Below are 20486 nucleotides of genomic sequence, written 5' to 3' on the forward strand. Positions count from 1 at the left end.
AGAGAAGATCACAGTTGAACACCAGGCTGTATAGGAGTGCTAGTATCAGAAGTGACCACCATCTTGTTATTGGGACAATCAAAATAAAATAAATAAAAAAACAACAAAAAAAGAAAACTACTCCTCAAGGCAGAAGGAATGTATGATATTAGAAAGTTAGTAGATCCAACAGTGAAGGCACATTTCAAGATGCATTTTAGCAATAGATTTGAAGAGAGTTAGACACAGATGCATGACAGAAAAACAATGGGAGTTTTTCAAAAAGGCAAGTGAGGCTGCATCCAGGACTACCATGTGGGATGAGCAGGGGCGGCTCTAGACATTTCGGCGCCCCAAGCACGGTGGCATCACGCGGGAGGCGCTCTGCTGGTCGTTGGTCCCGTCCCGCAGGCGTGCCTGTGGATGCTCCACCGAAGCTGCGCGGGACCAGCGGACCCTCCACAGGCACGCCTGCGGGAGGTCCACTGGAGCTGCCTGCCACCCTCCTGGAGACCGGCAGAGCGCCCCCCGTGGCATGCCACCCCAAGCACGCGCTTGGCGTGATGGGGCCTGGAGCCGCCCCTGGGGATGAGACTATCTAAGAAAGAAGAATGGCTCCAACCAAATACATGGAAGCTAGTTGAATAGAGGAAAGAATTAAAGACAAGAAAGCAAGAAGAACGAGACAGCAGTAAAAGAACTATTCTGCAACAAGAATATGTGGATAAAGACAAGGAAGGTAAAAGATTAGCCAGAAGAGATCTTAGAAAATGGATGGAAAATAAAGCAAGAGACACTGCGGAGGCACATAGGAGAGAGGATTCTAAAAAGCTCTCTAGTATCTAAACAACTGACATCACAATGCGCTAACCTTTGTAGAATTGTGTAAAAAAGCTCAAGATTGTACGATTTTAACCACAAAGGATGGACAGAGTACCCATTGGATGGTACATTTCCAGGCTGTGCGAAACCAGCCAGAACCATTAACACATACTGAGAAATGTGAAGACATAGTGGTCTTATCTATACCACTACAAGTAATCACCTCAGAGGAAGGAACTAAGGCTATAAACCAGCTGAAGAGTGTTAAAGCACCAGGCTAGGATAAAACAAATGCTGAAATGTTAAATGCTGGGGAGGAAGTGCTGGTGAATTACATGTGCAGGCAGTTGGAGTGGTCTGGAGAAGGGACACCTGTCCAAAGATTGGAGAAGAGGTGTTATCTGCAAAATCCCTGAAAAGGTAGAACAGCTTATTTGTGATAACTAGAGAAGGGTGATACTCCTAGCTGTACCTGGGAAAGCGTTTTGTATTATCATTTTGAATGGGATGAAAACCACTTTTGATAAAGTACTCAGGGAAGAACAGGCTGGATTTCAGTCTGGTAGGTCATGTTCGGAACAGATTTTCACCTTGAGAAGACTCAAGGCTTAGAATACCAGAAGAGTATAGTTTTAAACATCCTTGATTTTATTGAAGTATTTGATAGCATGCATAGAGATGCCCTCTGGAAGATCTTGAGACACTATTAAGTTCCAGCAAAGACTGTTAATTTGATAAAAGCTTTGTATGGCGAGGTTGCATCAGGACCAAAAGTAGAGTCACAGAATGTTTTAAGAGTATTACTGGTATAAGGCAAGGTTGCATATTTTCTCTACTTGGCTTCTGTATTGTCATAGATTTTGTGATAAGACTGACAGCTACTGACGAGAACACTGGTATCGTTTAGGCAAGAAATAGGCTGCAAGACTTAGATTTTGCAGACAATATAGTCATGCTGGATACCAACCGGGATGGAATGAAAGGACTCTTTATGAATCTAAAAGCAGAACTAGCCAAAGTGGGACTTTGTATCTGTATACAGCAGACCAAAATCATGGAGATAGGAGAGAATGCTGTCAACACTGGCAGATGTGTGATTGATGGAGAAGAGTACAAAAGAATTAATGACTTAATCTATTTTGGAAGTACAATATCTGCTAATGGCCATCTCACTAAAGATGTGAAGGTAAGAATTGGCAAAGCCAGTGGATCATTTTCCCATGTGTCAAACATCTGGAAAAGAGCAAGACACATCTACACACAAAAATGAGATTGTACAGTTCTATTGTGCAAAAGATCATGTAACCAATGTGGAAGTGTTGCATCACATGGGTTAGCAGACTGAGGACTCAGTGATTCATAGATGCCAAGGGCAGAGGAGACCATTGTGATCATCTAATCTGACTTCCTGTATAACACAGGCTATAGAAGTTACATTTTAGAAAAACATCCCATCTTGAATTAAAAATTGTCAATGATGGAGAATCCACCAGGACCTTTGTGACCAGATAGAGACTGGTTTGGCCATACCATCAGGTAACCCTGTGGCATAAGCACAAGGTATGTCTTAAACTGGATTCTTCTTGGGGAAAAAGAAGGCATGGAGGACAATGAATGACTTATTGCAAGATGACTGAAAATGATGTTGCCATCATGGAGACTACAAACATCTTGCTCTGGACAGACAGCAGTGGGGAAAATGAGTTGCCTCATGCCCTCCACTAGGCTCAGGAGATTCCACAGCTAAAAGCTAAGAACATTTCCACTAGTATAAAAGTGCTTATGCCAGTCTAGCTTATTCCAGTGTGGGAAGGGGATTAAGGTATGCCCACAAAAGGCACCTTTATATCAATATAATTGCATCCACATTAAGGGTTGTACCAGTATAACCATTCCAGTTAAAAACAACAATCCTAGCCAAAATAGCAATACTGCTACAAAATCAGTGTAGACTAGGCCCAGGTGTTAAGGGCCTTTCCAACTGCATAAAGCTGGTCCAGATGATAAAAGCACCCTTTCCCCTGTGCAGAGAGGGCCAGTAAAGCCAAGTCACTTGCCTAAGAGCACAGATGTAGTCAATACTAGAAGGGAGGTCTCCTGACTCCCAGTGCTGTTTCCAATCCAGAGGCTGCACTCCTCGACTGTCTTCTCTGCCTTCCTCCCTTCCCCATTCACTCAAGTCTTTTCTCCCCCTCTCCTCTGAATGGGGCTTCGCCTTGTAACTCATTAGGCACCTGAGGTGGGCACTAATCAGTACTGCCACACAGCCTGTCACTTCCAATTAAGTTAGAGTTCCTAGCTAGGAAATAAGAGCCTCATGGGCACAGATTCACCTTCCCTGAGGTGACTGAGCTGGAAAGGACCTTGTGAGCCCAGTTTTTTTCCCTGATACAATAGTGCTGCAGGGTTCTCCTCTCCACTCATCTCATTTAGCGAGATTTGAATAACTCCCCCCAGCGTTAAATTCCACCCTCCCCAATTCATTTGCATTTCCATCAGCCTGAGCTGTCACTCAAACTGGGACAAACCAGGAGAGACTGTGCTTCCCCAGGTCTTCACAAGGAAGTAACCCAGTGTGGGCCTCGGAATAGGGGGTGGCCACCTCCATGGCCCCATCTCCCCCCCCACAGACATCTTAGAACCTTGCATAAGGCTCTCCACAGGTTCAGGATCCCTGTGATGGAAGAAGAGGGGACTGGCAGGGAAAAGGTAGCTTTGTATAGACTGGGAGAAAGTCATATGTCCTGCCCATACTGACCCTGGTGAGATTGCCTAGGCCACGGCAGGGTTAGGTAATACACCTTGTGAAGAGTTATCTGGGGCAGCCCTGGCCAAGGGAGACACTGGTAAGGAGTAAGGGGGAGATCAGAGTTAAGAGCCACTGTCTGATCCAGGACTTGCACTTGGCACAACTCAGGAGGGTGCTCTATGCACCTTCACTCCCCCTGATCCTGGGGGCAGCTGATCTCCACTGGAAATTTAAGCCCAGAAGCCTGTGTCCTCAGGGGGCCTTTCTGGGAGCCAGGCATTGACGGAGTATAGCATTGCCTCAGTCAAACTCCCTTTTCCATCAACACACTCTGCACTGGAGAGTGGGAGGGGTAGAGATAGATGCTGCTATGACAGCTCTGTGCCACACTGGGGGAATCCTCCACTAGCCGGTTAAGTCAGCATTACGGTTGCCTTGCATCATCATACTCATGCATATTGGTTGCACATAGAACTGTAGATCTGGCCTGCTCCAGGAAGGCCGAGGTGCTTGTTGGTCCCCTGGGAGCTAAGCAAATTCATGAGAACCTTCCCAGTGTAGCAACAGCCGCTGCAGGTCATTCTGCAGTAGGCAAATGCCAGGCCACCCAGACAGAATGATCAGGGGAGGACTTAGCCAAGGAGGTCCTCACTGAGATGTCCTCCTCTGAGCCCCATCCTGTGAGGAGGTGATCCTGACCACTGTTCTGTGTATCACCCATTGACCATGGACCCATAACTCCTTATACAGGCAAATCTTCCAATGAAGTCACTGGGAGTTTTGCCTGAGTAAGGGTTTCAGGATTTGGGCTCCCATAAACTGGCAGTACCAAATTAAGGTACCTTTGTCCCACAAAACCTCAACACATCACCTTCAGCCACAGCTTCAAATGACCCTGCTGCTTCCCCATTTTCTCCAGCATCCAGTCCAAAACGTTCCTCTTTCTTTTTAAAACTCTCCACGGACTTGTTCCAGCCAAATGCACAAGTCTGGTTTCTCTCTGCACTCCTTCCAAATCCCTCCGTTCATCTACACTGGCCTCTTCCCTATCCTTTCATGGTCTCAAATGATATTGGCAAGAGAACCTTCTCTTACACAGCTCCTTCCATTCTCATCACGTTACAACACTCAGCTAGAGAATCAAAGGGCTGACAGGAAAAGGGATGCATTGGAAAGAACTGACAGATATGGTCACGTGCCTATAGAGAGGTAGATGTTAGGAGACATTTCTATTTGGTCACACCATTGATTCACTATATTCTTTTTGAAACACTTCCAAACAGTTCGGGCCAGATTCTCCATTTCCCTGCATCTTGTGTCATCATTTTACACTACTGCAAATTGCTCCCATTCTAACTTATGCCCACTTTGCACAGATGTAACCAACGAACATGGTGTCAGGCCTCAGTGAACGAGGCCCTCCTCTATGTCTATCCCTTTAAAGAAATGCTACGCATTGAATTGTTTCAATGACATTCACAATCGTGAAAACTGCTGTACTGACAGTGCCATAGATCAAGGACAGAACGGGCAGCATAAGGACTATCTTCATCCCCACTGTCCCACTCATGTGTCTCAAATGTGATCCACAGTGACCACCTCTGGGAGCAGGAGGGTACTTTATTCCCCACACCTCTATTCCTCTGTGGCCTCTCTTCTAAGCCTCTCAACAAAAGATTCAATTAGGGCCAGTTGCTGAGATGGTTTCTTACTAGTACAGTAGAACCTCAGCGTTGCGGGCGTCAGTTATGAACTGACCGGTCAACCACACACCTCATTTGGAACAGGAAGGATGCAACCAGGCAGCAGCAGAGACAAAAAAAACCAAACCCAATTACAGTGCAGTTCTGTGCTAAATGTAAACTACTAAAAAAATAAAGGTAAAGCAGCATTCTTCTTCTGCATAGTAAACTTTCAAAGCTGTATTAAGTCAATGTTCAATTCTAATCTTTTGGAAGAACAACCATAAAGTTTTGTTCAGAGTTATGAACGTCTCAGAGTTACAAAGAACCTCCATTCCCAAGGGTTCATAACTCTGAGGTTCTATTGCACTGGATGGAGACCATCTATTATTTCACACAAGCCAGTGGGAAGCACTCACACAGTCTTTAGTCACTGATGACCTGGGCTGGATTTGAATCTGGGACCTAGAAGTTCCAGACCTTCTTTTACCTTCTTTAGTGATCCCCTGGTTTTCAGCAGGATGAAAATGACGTAGAGTGGAATGCAGATCATAGAAGAGAGAGCCATCAACCAGCCCAGAGCGTAGCCCCACGGAGGGTACACGTACCAGTTGTTGTATGTGAGGGGGGTGTACTTGATCAGTGAAAATAGGAAGGTCGCCTGAGGAATGAAGAACATAAGTCAGAACAGCAGGTGGGTACATGGTGAGTCAGAAACAGGTGGTGAGAGACGGTTCCTGACAAGGGATGTATAAGCAGTAGAAGATTTGTGATCTCCTTACCTAGTTATATTCTTGGTCCTAAGTGTTTGGGAGTTGGAAATATTGTGATGGGTATGTACACTGCTGTTACTTACCAGCCTTAACTGAGTTTTGAAACATTTTTTGGTTTTGGAATTTTCCCTCCCCCCTGTGCTGTTTTCCATTCACCAACCCCTCCCCTCCCCTGAACCTTTGGGATGTGAGTCTCAGTGCTCTTCTACCTCCTATCCCTCACCTTTCCAGTCCCTACCCAAATCCTTACCTCGCCTTGCCTTCTCCAACATGGATCCTCTCAACCTCCAGGAAATTCCCTCTCTCTCCAATGTATGTGTAGGAGGAAGGTCCTTATTTGTAAGCTCTCTGTAGTCAGGGTGCGGAAACTCTGGAGCAGCCAATCAGGGGCTGCAGTTTGGGCACCTTCTCTGGTGACTCCTGGCTTAGTCATGCCTCTGACAGGACTGACTTTTGAGCTCTGAGAACAGCCCCGGGGCACCCAAGGCCCTCTCTGAAAATACTCATTGAAAGATGAGCTCTCAGCCTGCACCCAGCCCTATAGAGCACTCAAACCACTGAGCTCTCAGCAACTCATGCATGACCAAGCAGCAGCTCTGAAAACTCCCTGATTGTTTTCAACTCCCACTGGAGCCCTCAGGTGGCAGCTCCAAAAGCTATTTGTGCCTATCCAAGCTGTTGAAGATTTTGGCCATAGTGCCTGATCCTGATCCCATTGAGGTCAATGGCAAACAAATGTCATGACAGTCACGGGAGCAGGATTAGGCCCATACCATCTCCTGAAATCAATGGAAACAGAACTGGGCACAAGACAAAAATAGTTAATATCTTTCCTTAATTATAAACTGTTTTCTTCAAACATAGTCGGTGGGTGCATTTTCAAGGTGACTTGACTTTACGGAAAGCAACGGGCAGGAACAAGATGTTTTTGAACTAGTGGGAGTCACAGAAATGTAGACAGAAGAGAACATTTCAGAACAAGGTAATTCTTTAATGGGCTGAAATTCAAAAATGATTTGATCAATTCCCTTCAGGCTTTGCAGATACATTCTCCTTTGCCTGCAGAATAAATATGCCAATTTTCAGGCTAAATGAAATTTCCAGACCTAAGACAAGGCTTTACAATGGAAATTGATTTCAGCTTCAATTATGGAGAAGCTACTGTTCCTCCACAGCAATTCAATGAAACACTAATGCCCCTCTCAAAAGTCCCTTCTTCACTCAGATTCTAGGATCCCTGTACAAACATGCCTCACCATAGTTTGTACCTACCAGGCAAACACCAGGGGTGACAAACTGCCAGCACATCTTAACCAGTGGCCATGGCCGATAACCAATCATGTCCTCGATGTTGTCATAGAAACGGTCCGCACCTTGACCACCAGAGGAAGGGACAGAGAAAAAGAGAGGTAAGGGGGGGGGGTGAGAATTTTTGTTCTTCAGAAATTACTCATGCCAAGTCCAGGTTCAGTTATGTTTTACTAAAATGGAAGCTCTAATTCCATACAGCAGGGATGTATTTGGTCCTCCAGGTGCTCAGAATTTCTGGAATTCAGGCTGCTTATTTAGATGCCTAAATACGGAGATAGGTGCAGGGGCGTTATTTGCTATGGGGCAAGAGGGGCAGTTGTCCCTTGCTAGACCTTGGTTTTCACCCTCACCCATGCTCCATTATGTCTTCCACTTTTTGCCCTCCTCTTCTCTCCCCCCTGCCTTGGGATGTGGTCATAAGGAAAGCACATTTTGCCCACCTGAATTTTTCTGAAATGACCCCTATGGCTAGGTGTCTCACTTTAGGCACCCACTCTTAACAAATTTGGGCCTAAAAGAACTCCCTAACCTAGTTCCCTCCCCAGAATAAACCTGTGGGTATACACAGGCTTTGTAATGTGCCCCGTAGGTCAAAAAGAGACAGTTCTGTTACATTAACTGTGTGGCTGTGGGTGGAGGGGCTCTCTGAAGAATATTGAGCCCTAGTAACCAGACCGATACACCTGGGGCTTTCAGCTTAATCGTCCTAGCTGGTATCTAGGGCTAGTCTAATATTTTCCCTCAAAATGTTTAAGGCAAATGGGGTTTTTGACAAGGCAAAATTTTCCATGAAGTGTCAACTTTCCATAGAAAATTGACCTTTTTTGTTTAAAATCTGAAAACTTGGAAATCAAAACTTTTTGCTGAAATAATAATAATAAAAAATCAATTTGCAAATGTTGATGTGGTGCTTAATGGGAGTTCAAGTGGATGGCTCATGCCCTTATTCTCTGTGGCTGGGTTTCCCAGCTGTATTACATCTTCCATGGTGTACCATATCCATGTGATTCCCATGATGCACTGCAGTGGCTCAGTAAAGAGGGGAGATTGGGGGCATATCAAGGGATATATAGTCCGGCCAGGGAGCCCACTGTCCACCCCTAGAGGAATTTGGGCATGAGACACCAGAAAACTCCCAGGAGGCAGCATTTCTGAATTTCTGACTTTGGCCAGAAATATTCAGTGTGGTGGGTTTCTTTTTTCTCTTGAAAAGTTGAAATTTTCCATACAGGGGAAAAAGCATTTTTTGGACCAGCTTTACTGGTATCACTTTCCAGGTTCAAACAGGCCCATGGAATAGTCTGTGTGACATTGCACAATCTTTCCACAGGAACACATTGTGATGTTAAATACAGCATGGGCAAATTCATCCCTGGTGTAAATCTGCTGAAGTCAATAGAGTATCATGAACATAACATAAGAACAGCCATACTGGGTCAGACCAAAGGTCCGTCTAGCCCAGTATCCTGTCTTCTGACAGTGACCAATGTCATGTGACCCAGAGGGAATGAACAGAACAGATAATCAAGTGGATCCATCCCATCACCCATTCCCAGCTTCTGGCAAACAGAGGCTAGGGACACCATCCCTGCACATCCTGGCTGATAAATTCATGGAGGATAGGGTCCATCAATGGCTATCTAGTTCTTTTTTAAACCCTGTTCTAGTCTTGGCCTTCACAACATCTTCTGTCAAAGAGTTCTACACACTGTGCATTATGTGAAGAAAAACTTTCATCTTGGATTTCTCTACAGGATCAAGCGGAAGGGAAATCCTAACTGGGGAAAGAGCTCTTTTTCAAAAGCAAATATACCAAACAATAGCAAGGAGAACACAGATGACACCTCTGCACAGGAATCCATATTCTACTAATTATATTTAGTAGCAGCATCGTTAATATTGCCTTTTCCAAATGTGTTCTACATAAACACCATTTTCTGTGGTTCCAGCGCGCCCATTGCAAGCAGTGGATGATGTAGTAGAACACAGTAGGACCTGACATGAATGGATTCGGCATGCCCTTGAACACGAGGTTTGCATGATCTACCTTTCACAAGCAAATGACAAAGTAATCAGGCTGAAGAAGTTATCAGTTCACCCAGTCACCATTGCTTTCTAGCTGAGAAGAAGCTAGAGGCACAGCATGTGTTGCCCTTTCTCCCCAGTACAGATTTGGAAGGATTATATGCATTATGGGAGGGAATGTCCTAAAGATCTTCCCAGAGCGATTTTTGCTGGAAGGAACAGATGTGTCTGCTTTTATCCTGTGCATCCTCAGAGTTGCCATACTGTAACAAAGCAATAGTTCATGAACCCTAATATCGCCTCTGCAAGTAACCCGTGTTGGATGTTTTAGAAGACATAAAAACCCCATTGACAGTTCCCCTAATTTTGCAAACATATACCCAGAGAGGAAGTTTCTTTCTGAACCCAGCTGGTGATCTGTTTATGCCCTGAAGCATCAGGATGCAGAGCCTTTATAATGTTTTATCTAGTCTATAAGAACTACAGATGCTGTTCAAGTTCAAATGTGTCTAATCCATTTTTGAAGTTATTACATTTTGGTTCTCTCAAGACTATCCAGCAATGGTGAGTTCCTCAGGATAATTATACAGTGCATGAGGGGAAAAAAAGATTTCCTTCAATCCATTTTAGATTTGTTGCTCTCTGTCTGCCCTTATTCTTGTAAGAGAAGATTAAAAGGTGCAATTGGTCTACTCATACAGTAACTACCATCCTCAGTTCGATTGCCCTTCTTTCTCTAATTTGAGATGAACTCACCAAAGCCGAAAGCAGAATTCAACTATAGCATAATCGTCATTTGCAGTCCTATAGAACCTTTCATTTGAGGATCTCAAAGCGCTTTACAAAAGTAGATATTAGTGTCCCTATTCTACCGAGGAGCAAGCTGAGGCACAGAGAGGCCAAATAACTTGTCCAAGATCTGCCCAGCTAAGCAATAGGAAAGCCCAGAATGGAAACCATGGCCCACATCCTTAGCTGGTGCACACTGGCATAGCTCCAGTTGAGGATCTGACCCAAGTTCTTCAGACTCTCAGTTCTTTGAGCTATCCACTAAACAGCAGTGTTGTCTGTTTTATTCTCTTTTCTTAATGCAGCCTCAATCACATCTTCAACTAGCACCACACACTGAGCAGACATCTTCACTGACATGACCATAGCGATGCCTAGATCTCTTTTCTGAGAGGATGAAACAAATTCAGAAGCCATCAGTGCATGTGTGTTGTGACGGGTTGGATCACAGAACCCCCTTGGGAGCTGCCACCCGATGTGCCAAGACTACCTTTGCTCCTGTTTTCCCTGCCAGCTCAGGACTCCAGCACCCTGTCTTGCTGAGCCAGACACTCCCGTCTGCTCCAACACAGACCCAGGGTCTGAATTACTTGCCCCAAAGCTGCAGGATTACCTGAAAACAGCTCACAGAAGTGTGCTTGTCTTTAGCACTCAGATGCCCAACTCCCAATGGGGTCTAAACCCAAATAAATCCGTTTTACCCTGTCTAAAGCTTATGCAGGGTAAACTCATAAATTGTTCGCCCTCTATAACACTGATAGAGAGAGATGCACAGTGGTTTGCTCACCCAAGTATTAATACATACTCTGAGTTAATGAATAAGCAGAAAGTGATTTTATTAAATACCGAAAGTAGGATTTAAGTGGTTCCAAGTAGTAACAGACAGAACAAAGTAAGTCACCAAGCAAAATAAAATAAGATGCACAAATCTATGTATAATCAAACTGACTACAGATAATCTCACCCTCAGAGATATTTCAGTAAGTTTTTTCTCAGACTGGACACCTTCCAGGCCTGGGCACAATTCTTTCCCCTGGTACAGCTCTTGTCCCAGCTTTGGTGGTAGCTAGGGGATTCTTCATGATGGCTCCTCTCTCTTTGTTCTGTTCCACCCCTTTATATATCTTCTGCATAAGCTGGAATCCTTTGTCTCTCGCTGGGTTTCCACCCCCTCCCCCCACTGGAAAAGCACCAGGTTAAAGATGGATTCCAGTTCATGTGACATGAACACATGTCACTGTAAGACCCCAAGCTTTCATTCCTCCTAGCCTGACTCACAGGAAGGACTGCTTGCAACCAGAGCTCCAGTCAATTGTCCTGGCTGAGGGGAGCCATTAAGATTCCAAGCCACCATTAATGGCCCACACTTTGTATAATTTGAATAGGCCCTCAGAGTTATATTTTATACGTCTAGTCCCAGATACAAGAGTGGTACATTTACACAAATAGGACGATTACACTCAGTAGATTATAAGCTTTGTAATGATACCTTACAAGAGACCTTTTGCATGAAGCATATTCCAGTTACATTATATTCACTTATCATATTTGTATAAAACCATATAGCATGCACAACGTCACATGTATTTTAAATTATTCCTCCCAACATGCACTTGTCTACACTGGAACTCATCAGCCATAGTGTTGGCTCATTTCAAAAGCGGCTCAAAAACTCATTTCAGTTCAGGATGGGATAAAGGGGAGTGGGGGAGTAGAAGTGTGAGCTACTGGGACTTGGGAATCTGCAGATTAAATTATAAGCAATCTGCACAGTAGGCAGAGACATAGCTCTGAAATGTCACATGCAAATGTAGAACAAGAGTAGATCATAGTGGCCGGGAAAGCTGCTAAAGTGGATGCTTGCCTCAGATAACCAGTCCCTGTTATTTCAAAGCAGAAGGAAGAGCTGAGGAGAAGACTCCAGGATGGACAAGAAGCCGCTGGGGAAGCTGAACAACATCACGAAGAGTAAGAGGCCTCTCTGTTTGAAAAGATCAGGTTGACACTTAACCTTCCATGGAACAGAAACATGGGCTCTAAGGAAAGTGATGAAGAATGAAGCAGAGAGATGGTGCGTGGTGCATGTGTGAGTGGGAAGAAACCAAGGGCCGGCTTACTGACCATGAAAGTGCTATAGTCATGGGCAAGAGTGAGCTGTGTCATGGGGTGGGAGAACTGGAAACCAGCACAAGGCACAGGCAAAGAGAATTCATCAGAGGTGAGCAAATAGAAAGACATTTGCAGTCTTCAGTGCAAACCTTATGTGGCAATATTTAGACCAGGATAAAGTCCCAGAGGCCTTCACCTTGCCCGCAATAGAGGGAGACTGATGAGGTGGCATTAAAGACATGAGTTTACAAAGCATAACCAGAGAGACGCTAAAATAGGGCAGTCTGGCAAAGAGGCAGCAGAGCCCTGTAAGCAACCCATCCATTGGATGGCAGGGAAAGCACAAGTACCTGTTCAGCAGGCTGAAGCTGCAGAAGGGAAAGGAAAGCAGAAGAGTGAGTGGAGGCATGAGAGGGGAAGGAAAGGGCACCAGCCAGGGATCATGTTATGAAAGAGAAGAGGCGACGGCAAAGATTAGTTGTCCAGGAATCCACGCTGAAGATGGGAGGAGGGCCAAAAAAAAATGTGTAGTTCATTCTTGTATTAATTACATTGCTGTAGCACCCAATCAGGATCAGGGCCCCATTCTGCTGGGTGTTGCACAAACACACAGGAAGAGTCCCTGCCCTGCGAGTTTACAATCGCAATGACAGCAGAGCTCCTGAAACACAGCACCCCAGTGAGGTGGGAAGAGCTCTCACGCCTCTCGATGGGCTTGGTGCAGCTGGGGCTAGGGCACAGAACTGCCCCCTGGAGCTCCTCAGTCCTAGACTGTGCAAACACAGGGCCTGTTCCTGGTATAAATTAGACAGGACTGGTGGATTCTCTACTATACACTGACTGCTAATGGTTCCAAGGGGGTGTTGTGGCAGCCAGGGGTCACTGGAGCTATGCTCTCTTCCTCCGGCCTTAGCTCCTGCACAGACTATGGGGAGAGGGGTTGGCATAAAGCCACTACAGCAACTACCCCCTCCTGAGGTTCTCCTTTGCAGGTGGAATCCTCCAGTGGCTGGCTACACTACTTGCCAAAGGCGCAGTGTAAGGTATCCCGGGTGCAGTCACAATAGAGAAGCAATGGCATCTCTCTCTCCAAACTCAGTCTGACAGTGCTGCCTCAGCTTCCCGTTGGAAGGTTCTCTCCACAATCATAGGAGCTGGAAACCTCTTCTCCTCCCCACCCACCCCTCCAAAAGAGCTTAATTCCTGCAGGAACTGATTATGGGCTTATCTTCATTGCAAAGTTTCACTCAAGTTATAACGCGAGTGTTGCTGCTAATCTGAGTCCCATCCACACACACAAACCCTTAACTCAACTGTGGTGGTGCTTTTAACTCAAGTGGGCTAGGCCATCAGGGGGTACAAGCTAAAACTCAAGGGAGCCCAACGCTGCAGTGTGAATGCAGGCTAGCTCCACTCGAGTGCCACTAGTTCTCAGTTGTCTTCCACAATTCCTCCCACGTGCCTAGACAGGACAGACATGTTCTCCTACAGTTCCCTGGGAAAGAATTCCAAGTGGATCAGCTTGCTGAAGTGCTAAGAACTCTGGGATATGTCCCCAGAAATCTTAGCCCCACACACAAGTGAGTGCAGCACCAAGGTGGTTTCAGACACTCAAGTGTTATATCTCAACTGTGCTGCTCTCACTCCAGTGAGGCTAACTCGAGGGGAGTAACTTGAGTGCAGATAACTTAAGCTGACTCTGCAGTGAAGGCTTATCCTGCGTCACCCAACAATACTGTATGGCATGCTGTCAATGCTGGTCAACCTGGCCCCGTCCACTGGACTAGAGTAAGGAGTTAGCAACTTCTGCCATGGGTGGGAGAAGCCCTGTTTCTGAACACTGGCAAGGAACCAGCTGGGAGGAGCCTGCTCCAGTGAGATGAGACTCCATAATAGACACCCTGAAAGTCCTCATGAGGGATAGAACAAGCACTAGCCTTGAACTCCCTGTAAAGGGATCGACCAGAGGAAGCTCCAGTATCAGGCACCCCAGGAAGAGGATCCTGCTACGGAGAAAGTCCCAGTAAAGTGCAGGCCTGATTCCCCACTGCCCTCGATCTTGTATATTATTTATCCCTCTGCAAAGTGAGCGCAAAGCCAGCATCAAATGTTACCACTCCCTGAAAGGACAATGAGGCCCTAAAGGGGAAGGATAACCCAGTGGTTTGAGCACTAGCCTGCTAAACCCAGGGTTGTCAGTTCAATCCTTGATTGGGCCATTTAGGGAATCTGGGGCAAAATCTGTCTGGGAATTTGCCCTGCCTTGAGCAGGGGGTTGGACTAGATGATCTCCTGATGTCCCTTCCAACCCTGTTATTCTATGATTAAAGGTCTGTCTACACTGCACTGGGGAGATGTGACTGCAGTACGTGTAGGCAAACCCACGCTAGCTCTGATCTAGCCAGCTTGCTTAAAATAGTAGTGAAGCCACAGCAGCACAGGCTAGCTGCCTGCATAGGGACCCTGGCTACATATATGGGCAACTAGCCTGTGCAGCTGCAGCTTCACGGCTCTCTTTAGCAAGCTAGCTCGGATGTGCCTACATGTGCTGCAATCACACCTCCCCTCCCAAATGCAGCGTGAACAAAACCTCTGTGTATAATAGTGCCCTGCACTGCCTGGCTCACAGAGAGGAGACGGGACCTACTGCCAGTGCGAACTAAAGGTGCATTGTTTTAGCTCGAGTGGCAGGAATCAGTATGGACGCGAAGGATTCAATCATCATAACAAATCAATTGCCTATAGTTGAGAACATAACAAAAATAGCCCATTGCACTCAGACCTACTGGAGAGCTACTGTACATAAACTAACAAAATACAAGTGGTCTTATCAAAAAGTGCTTAGAGATCAGACATTTCCAGGCCTGGGGTCTAGTACTGAGCAGTGCTGAGCACCCACATCTCTCCTTGAGTTTAGTGAGAGCTGCAGGCATTCAGCACCTCTTAGAATCATATCTGACTAGGAGCACAGGATTGATCAGACGAGGTGGGTGTATTATTAAGTCCAGGATCTTATGGTCAGTGCTAGTGCTCCAGAGAAAGGGATAACCCATGCAGTTAGCCAGAGGAGTAATGCTCTGTGAGGGTGATCCCTTGTTCTTCGTAAATCTTTATATGCAGGAAGGAGCCCAGAGCAGTCGTAGCTGGACACACATTACAGAAATTAGTGAAAAGAGTCCCATAAAGGGAGCTACTCTCCTCTCTCCCTCTTACTAAAAAGGGAACAGACCCTGGGGCCCAATCCCTGTGTGACTCTGTATCTCCACCAGGAGAAGGTCTGTTTGAGGGATGCATCCTCAAGGTGAAGCTCCCCAGGTGATCTTGTGGAAGAAAACCCAGGCTGTGTTTAAATTCTAGGGGGAGGATTCCATTCATTCTATGGCAATGAGATTTCATTCCCCCTATTGCAAGGCTTCTCAAACACTGCCAGGGCGTGGACCACATTTACAGACAGAGGGCCTCCTGAGCATCATGCCTCCCCATTCACAATTGCACAGGCCACATCCCTTCCCAACTGTGATCATAACACATCCTGGTGACAACCTCACCGATTGCTCATGTAGAAAAGAATTACTAGCAATGAAGTCAGTGCACTCTTAGCAGTCTGTAATGGGACATAGCAGCTGGGAATGAAGAAGAAAGCCAGCCCTGTTGGGAGCCACTATCCTGCTGAGTGTTAGCATGCATGCTTATTCATAGAATCATAGATATGTGAGGCGGGAAGGGACCTCAAGAGGTCATCGAGTCCAGCCCCTGCTCAGAGGCAGGACCAAGTGAACCTAGACCATCCCTGACAGGTGTTTGTATAACCTGTTCTTAAAAACCTCTAGTGATGGGGATTCCACAACCTCCCTTGGAAGCCTATTCCAGTGCTTAACTACTATTTATAGTTAGAAAGTTTTTCCTCATATCTAACCTAAATCTCCCTTATTTTACATTAATCAATTATGTTTTGTCTAACCTTAAGTGTACCTGGAGAACAATTGATCCCCAACTTCTTTAGAACAGTCCTTAATATATTTGAAGACTGTTCTCAGACTCCCCCCCCGACCCCATCTTCTTTTCTTAAGACTAAACATGCCCAGTTTTTTTTTTTTAAAAAACATTTCCTCATAGGTCAGGCCAGGACAATACATGTTGTGATTATAATGGCTTTACTCTAATTTGCACTTGCTGGCTTCATTTCTGAGAGTGAAGACATGGAGTCAGTAGAAAAAAATGGGGGAGTTAGTTAAAAATAGAGTGACTAATGCCAGTTAATGGGTTTTCCCCTGCCTATGGGTTGGCGACACCGATTCTCTGGCTTACTGTCATAGGTTTATTCCCCACTTTGAACTTTAGCGTTGTGGAAGCAGGGAAAGCTTCAATAAGGATTTGAAGCGGATTTTAATGCGTGTCAGTTAGTTAGCAAGAGTCAGGTCATACTGTAACCCTAATGACGTGAGACTTGTAGGAGCAAAGATAGTGCGAGGCGACAGGACAAGAACTGTGTACAAAGTTATTACGACCTTGCAATCACTAACCAAAATGCAGGCTTGCTTTTCTTAGGAGAGAGACAAATAATATAAGACTTTCCCTGCTTCCACAGCGTCCACAAGATGGGGACATGCATGGACTCCTCTAAACTAAAGTCCTAGTTTAGATCTGGTAAAGCTGCCACCAGCCAGGTTTTTAGTGTCTGGCACACTCCCTGTTCCCCCAAACTTTCCCTGGGGAACACAGATCCAAACTCCTTGAATCTTAACACAAAGGGAAATAATCCATTCCCCCCCACCTTCTTCCTCCTCTAGTCCTTGGGAAAGGTACCTTGAATCAAACAAAGAGGGATTCCCTATCCCCCTTCCCTTCCCCTGAAAATCCAAACAAGGGAAGAAATCAATCAAGTTCTAAAAAGAAAAGGATTTTATTAAAAGAAAGAAAGTACGCTATCTCTGTAACACCAGGATGGAAAAAATTACAGGGTCTAACTTATAAAACTGGAGAGACTTCTCCCCCCTTCTTTCTCAGAATAATCAAAGTAACAGCAAACAGAAATAAAGATATTTCTCCAGCCAACACACAATTGCAAATGCAGAAATTAATTATAAGACTAATCCACCTTTCTAATACTCACTATACTGAATAGTAGGAAATACTTCAGGAAAACTTGGACAACTTGAAGATATGTCTGGCCTCTCTTAGATCCAAAAAAGAGAATGGCAACCCAAACAAAGAACACAGACAAAGACTTCCCTCCACAGAGATTTAAAATTATCTTATCCCTTGATTGGTCCTCTGGTCAGGTGTTCATCAGGTTACTGAGCTAGTTAACCCTTTACAAGTAAAAGAGACCTTAACCCTTAACTATCTGTTTATGACACTTACGCTGCAAAGTATTACAGCAGTGGCGCTAACACAAACACACATTCCAAGCTTCCCTATTGCCAGCAATTATGATGCTATCCACCACTAGGCAGCTTCCTCCTGCCTGTCAGCAAGGCATTGTTACAAGGATTTCAGATTTCCGGTGCACAGCTTTAGTCCTGTAAACAGACCAGGCTGTGTCAAACCCACTGATGGCATTTGCCATAGGGGAAGCACTAATTAATTTTTTCCCAGCTCTGAAAACCAAGCATAGAATAAGTTGATAAGTTTTCGGAGCTCTGGATTTGAAGGCTGATGCCACAACAACATGCTGCAGGGAGCATTCTCCAAACAGTGTCCACACTGGGATTAACTGCTCCAGAAGAGAGCTCACATATATAGTCCTCTCGCTGCATCAGAGCTGAGATTGAAACTATGAGGACTGTTTTAGATAACCAGAGCACATACGAGGTGAAGTGATGCCCTAAGGCAGTATTTTGGGTGGTCCTGCAATGACTCCATGCTCTGTTTTTTGCATTTGTATAAATCTCTCACACACAGATACATGCACACACAGAGGGAGCAGGCACAAGCTTTGGGGGTCCAACCTTGCTCCTCTTGAGTCATTGGGAGTTTTGCTATTGATTTCACTGGGCGCTAGATCAGATCTTTAATTTCATTTGTAACTGTGGCCAGACACTATGCAAATGAGTTTTATGCATGCTAATTCACAGTGTGTATGTATATGGAATTTCAGATTAAATAAATTGTCAGGATTAAATTAACAGAAAGATGGAGGGAGATCACATGACAGGTCAGCCATAAAATGGCAGCCACTGCCACTCCTACGTGGAGCATCGTCTGTGTCAGCCAGAAAGGGCTAGTGGTCCACTGGCAGAACAGCACAGTGCGTGGGAGACAGAACCTCTGCCTGAATGAGCAGGAACACTGAATTCACTTCTCTTTCTGGGAAAATCCCTTTCCAAGCAGAGATAAGAATCATTCCTACACAATGTATGGTGACTGAGGAATCCCATGGATGAACAGATTAAATCAGAAGCACGAGGCACTTCTGCTTTTCCCTGAGGCTGACACGGCTATTCCCATCCCTCCCATAGCAGCCTGGGTCCTTGTGTTCCACTTACCATACACCCAGCCAACACAGATGACTTCAAAAATGGTCAGGAACAGTAGGCACGTACCACTGGCAGCATAATAATCAACTAGCTGGAAGACGTACATTCCACCCTGTGTCAGGCAGAGAAAGGGGAGACGTGGTGGGCTCAGCAAAAGGGTAGGTGCAAGAGAAAATGGCTTGGCTGGAATTTGGACAAATACAAAAACAAGACTGAGGGACAGGGGAACTGCACACAGAGCAAAGGGGCATAGGAGAAGGGATCTCTCTCTAGGCTTGTCCACACTAGGAAATTATACTAGGTACCACCTTGCACTAAAATGATTGTCAGGCATGGGGCCAGGATGATGTTTCACAATCATTTCATAGCATGATTTCAGTGTTCACAGAGAACAGGGATTTGGGTTTTTTTTAAATGCTGCTATAGACCATTCTCCCTGGCAAGTTTCTAGCAGTATTTCTGAATGTGGTCCCTGGCTATGTTGAGCTTTGGGAATGAGCCGCAAAGTTTAGATCCAGGTGTGAACTACCCTGAAGTTCAGTATGTTTAGATGCCAGGTTTCTAGTTCGAGCCCATCTCTACATGTTGCAAGGGTCCCAAGCATAGTTGGGAGCCCTTTGGGGGCAACGGCCTTTGGCTCTCTGTTGTGCAATGACAGTACAATGGACTGAGCATTTGTTCTACTCTCAGGAGAGCTATTTGTACAATCTGACTCTCTCTTGTGTTCTCACAACTTGTCTTGACAAGAAAATTGCACCTCCAAGGAAAGAAAAAAGTGGAGCAGACACATTGGAAAATTATTCAACCCCTTGAATGGCCCCGAGTCAGAAGAAAAGCTTTCCTATTAATCCCACCAAATACCGAGCCAGATTTGTGCAGTGTTTAGATTATCCCACAGCGATGAGCAATGTGTAAAAGTCCCAGGGAAGTTAAGATAGATCCTGAAGTCCTGATGCAGTTGTCACCCAGTCCTTCCTCAGGCAAAACTCCTATTGCCTTCTGCAGGAATTCTCTCAAGTAAAATCTGAGCAAGGACCTCTGACTTTTCAGATGACTGCAGGAATACCAACTAAGAGAGGTTAAGGGTTGTATCAGATAGCAAGCTCCTACTGTCTCTGGAGTGTGGGGAGCAGTTATCAATGACTTCTTTCCTCTAAATCAGTGGTTCTCAACCAGAGGTACATGTACCTCTGGGGATACTCCGAGCTGATACTCCGAGGTTTTCCAGGGGGTATATCAACTCATCTCGATATTTGCCTAGTTTTACAACCGGCTAAATAAATAGCACTAGTGAAGTCAGTACAAACTAAAATGTCTTACAGACAATGACTTGTTTATACTGCTCTATATACTATGCACTGAAATGTAAGTATATTTATATTCAGTGGCACTCAGACTGCCTGGGTCCTGGCCACCGGTTTGAGGGGCTCTGCATTTTAATTTAATTTTAAATGAAGCTTCTTAAACATTTTAAAAACCTTATTTACTTTACATACAACAATAGTTTAGCTGTATATTATAGAAAGAGACCTTCTAAAAACATTAAATTGTATTACTGGCACACAAAACCTTAAGCTAGAGTGAATAAATGAAGACGTGGCACACCACTTCTGAAAGGTTGCTGACCCCTGTGCTAGGTTCTCTGAGACATACCCCAGAGGAAGGCTCAGCTATGCAGTACGACACCATCTCACCTGGCACTATATAAGAAAGAAGAACTACTGGTTCTGATATGCACCAGCTAATAAACTAAGCTAAAGAGAGAGAG

The 20486-nt window shown here is 45.2% G+C and overlaps 1 protein-coding gene across 3 annotated transcripts in view; it reads right to left on the reverse strand.

Annotated features, from left to right (window-relative positions):
- Window positions 1-20486, reverse strand: part of LOC120409332 (sodium- and chloride-dependent betaine transporter-like) — a 55521-nt gene that overhangs the window by 7572 nt on the left and 27463 nt on the right. For all 3 annotated transcript variants that reach the window (XM_039547219.1, XM_039547210.1, XM_039547204.1), the window contains exons 12-14: window positions 18728-18830; window positions 7278-7378; window positions 5723-5893 (exon numbers count right to left, since the gene is read on the reverse strand). In XM_039547219.1, coding sequence (XP_039403153.1) covers window positions 5723-5893; window positions 7278-7378; window positions 18728-18830 — 375 coding nt within the window. The remainder of the gene's footprint in view (window positions 1-5722; window positions 5894-7277; window positions 7379-18727; window positions 18831-20486) is intronic.

Source organism: Mauremys reevesii, linkage group 1 (assembly GCF_016161935.1).
Source record: "Mauremys reevesii isolate NIE-2019 linkage group 1, ASM1616193v1, whole genome shotgun sequence".
In the NCBI taxonomy this organism is placed as follows: Eukaryota; Metazoa; Chordata; order Testudines; family Geoemydidae; genus Mauremys; species Mauremys reevesii.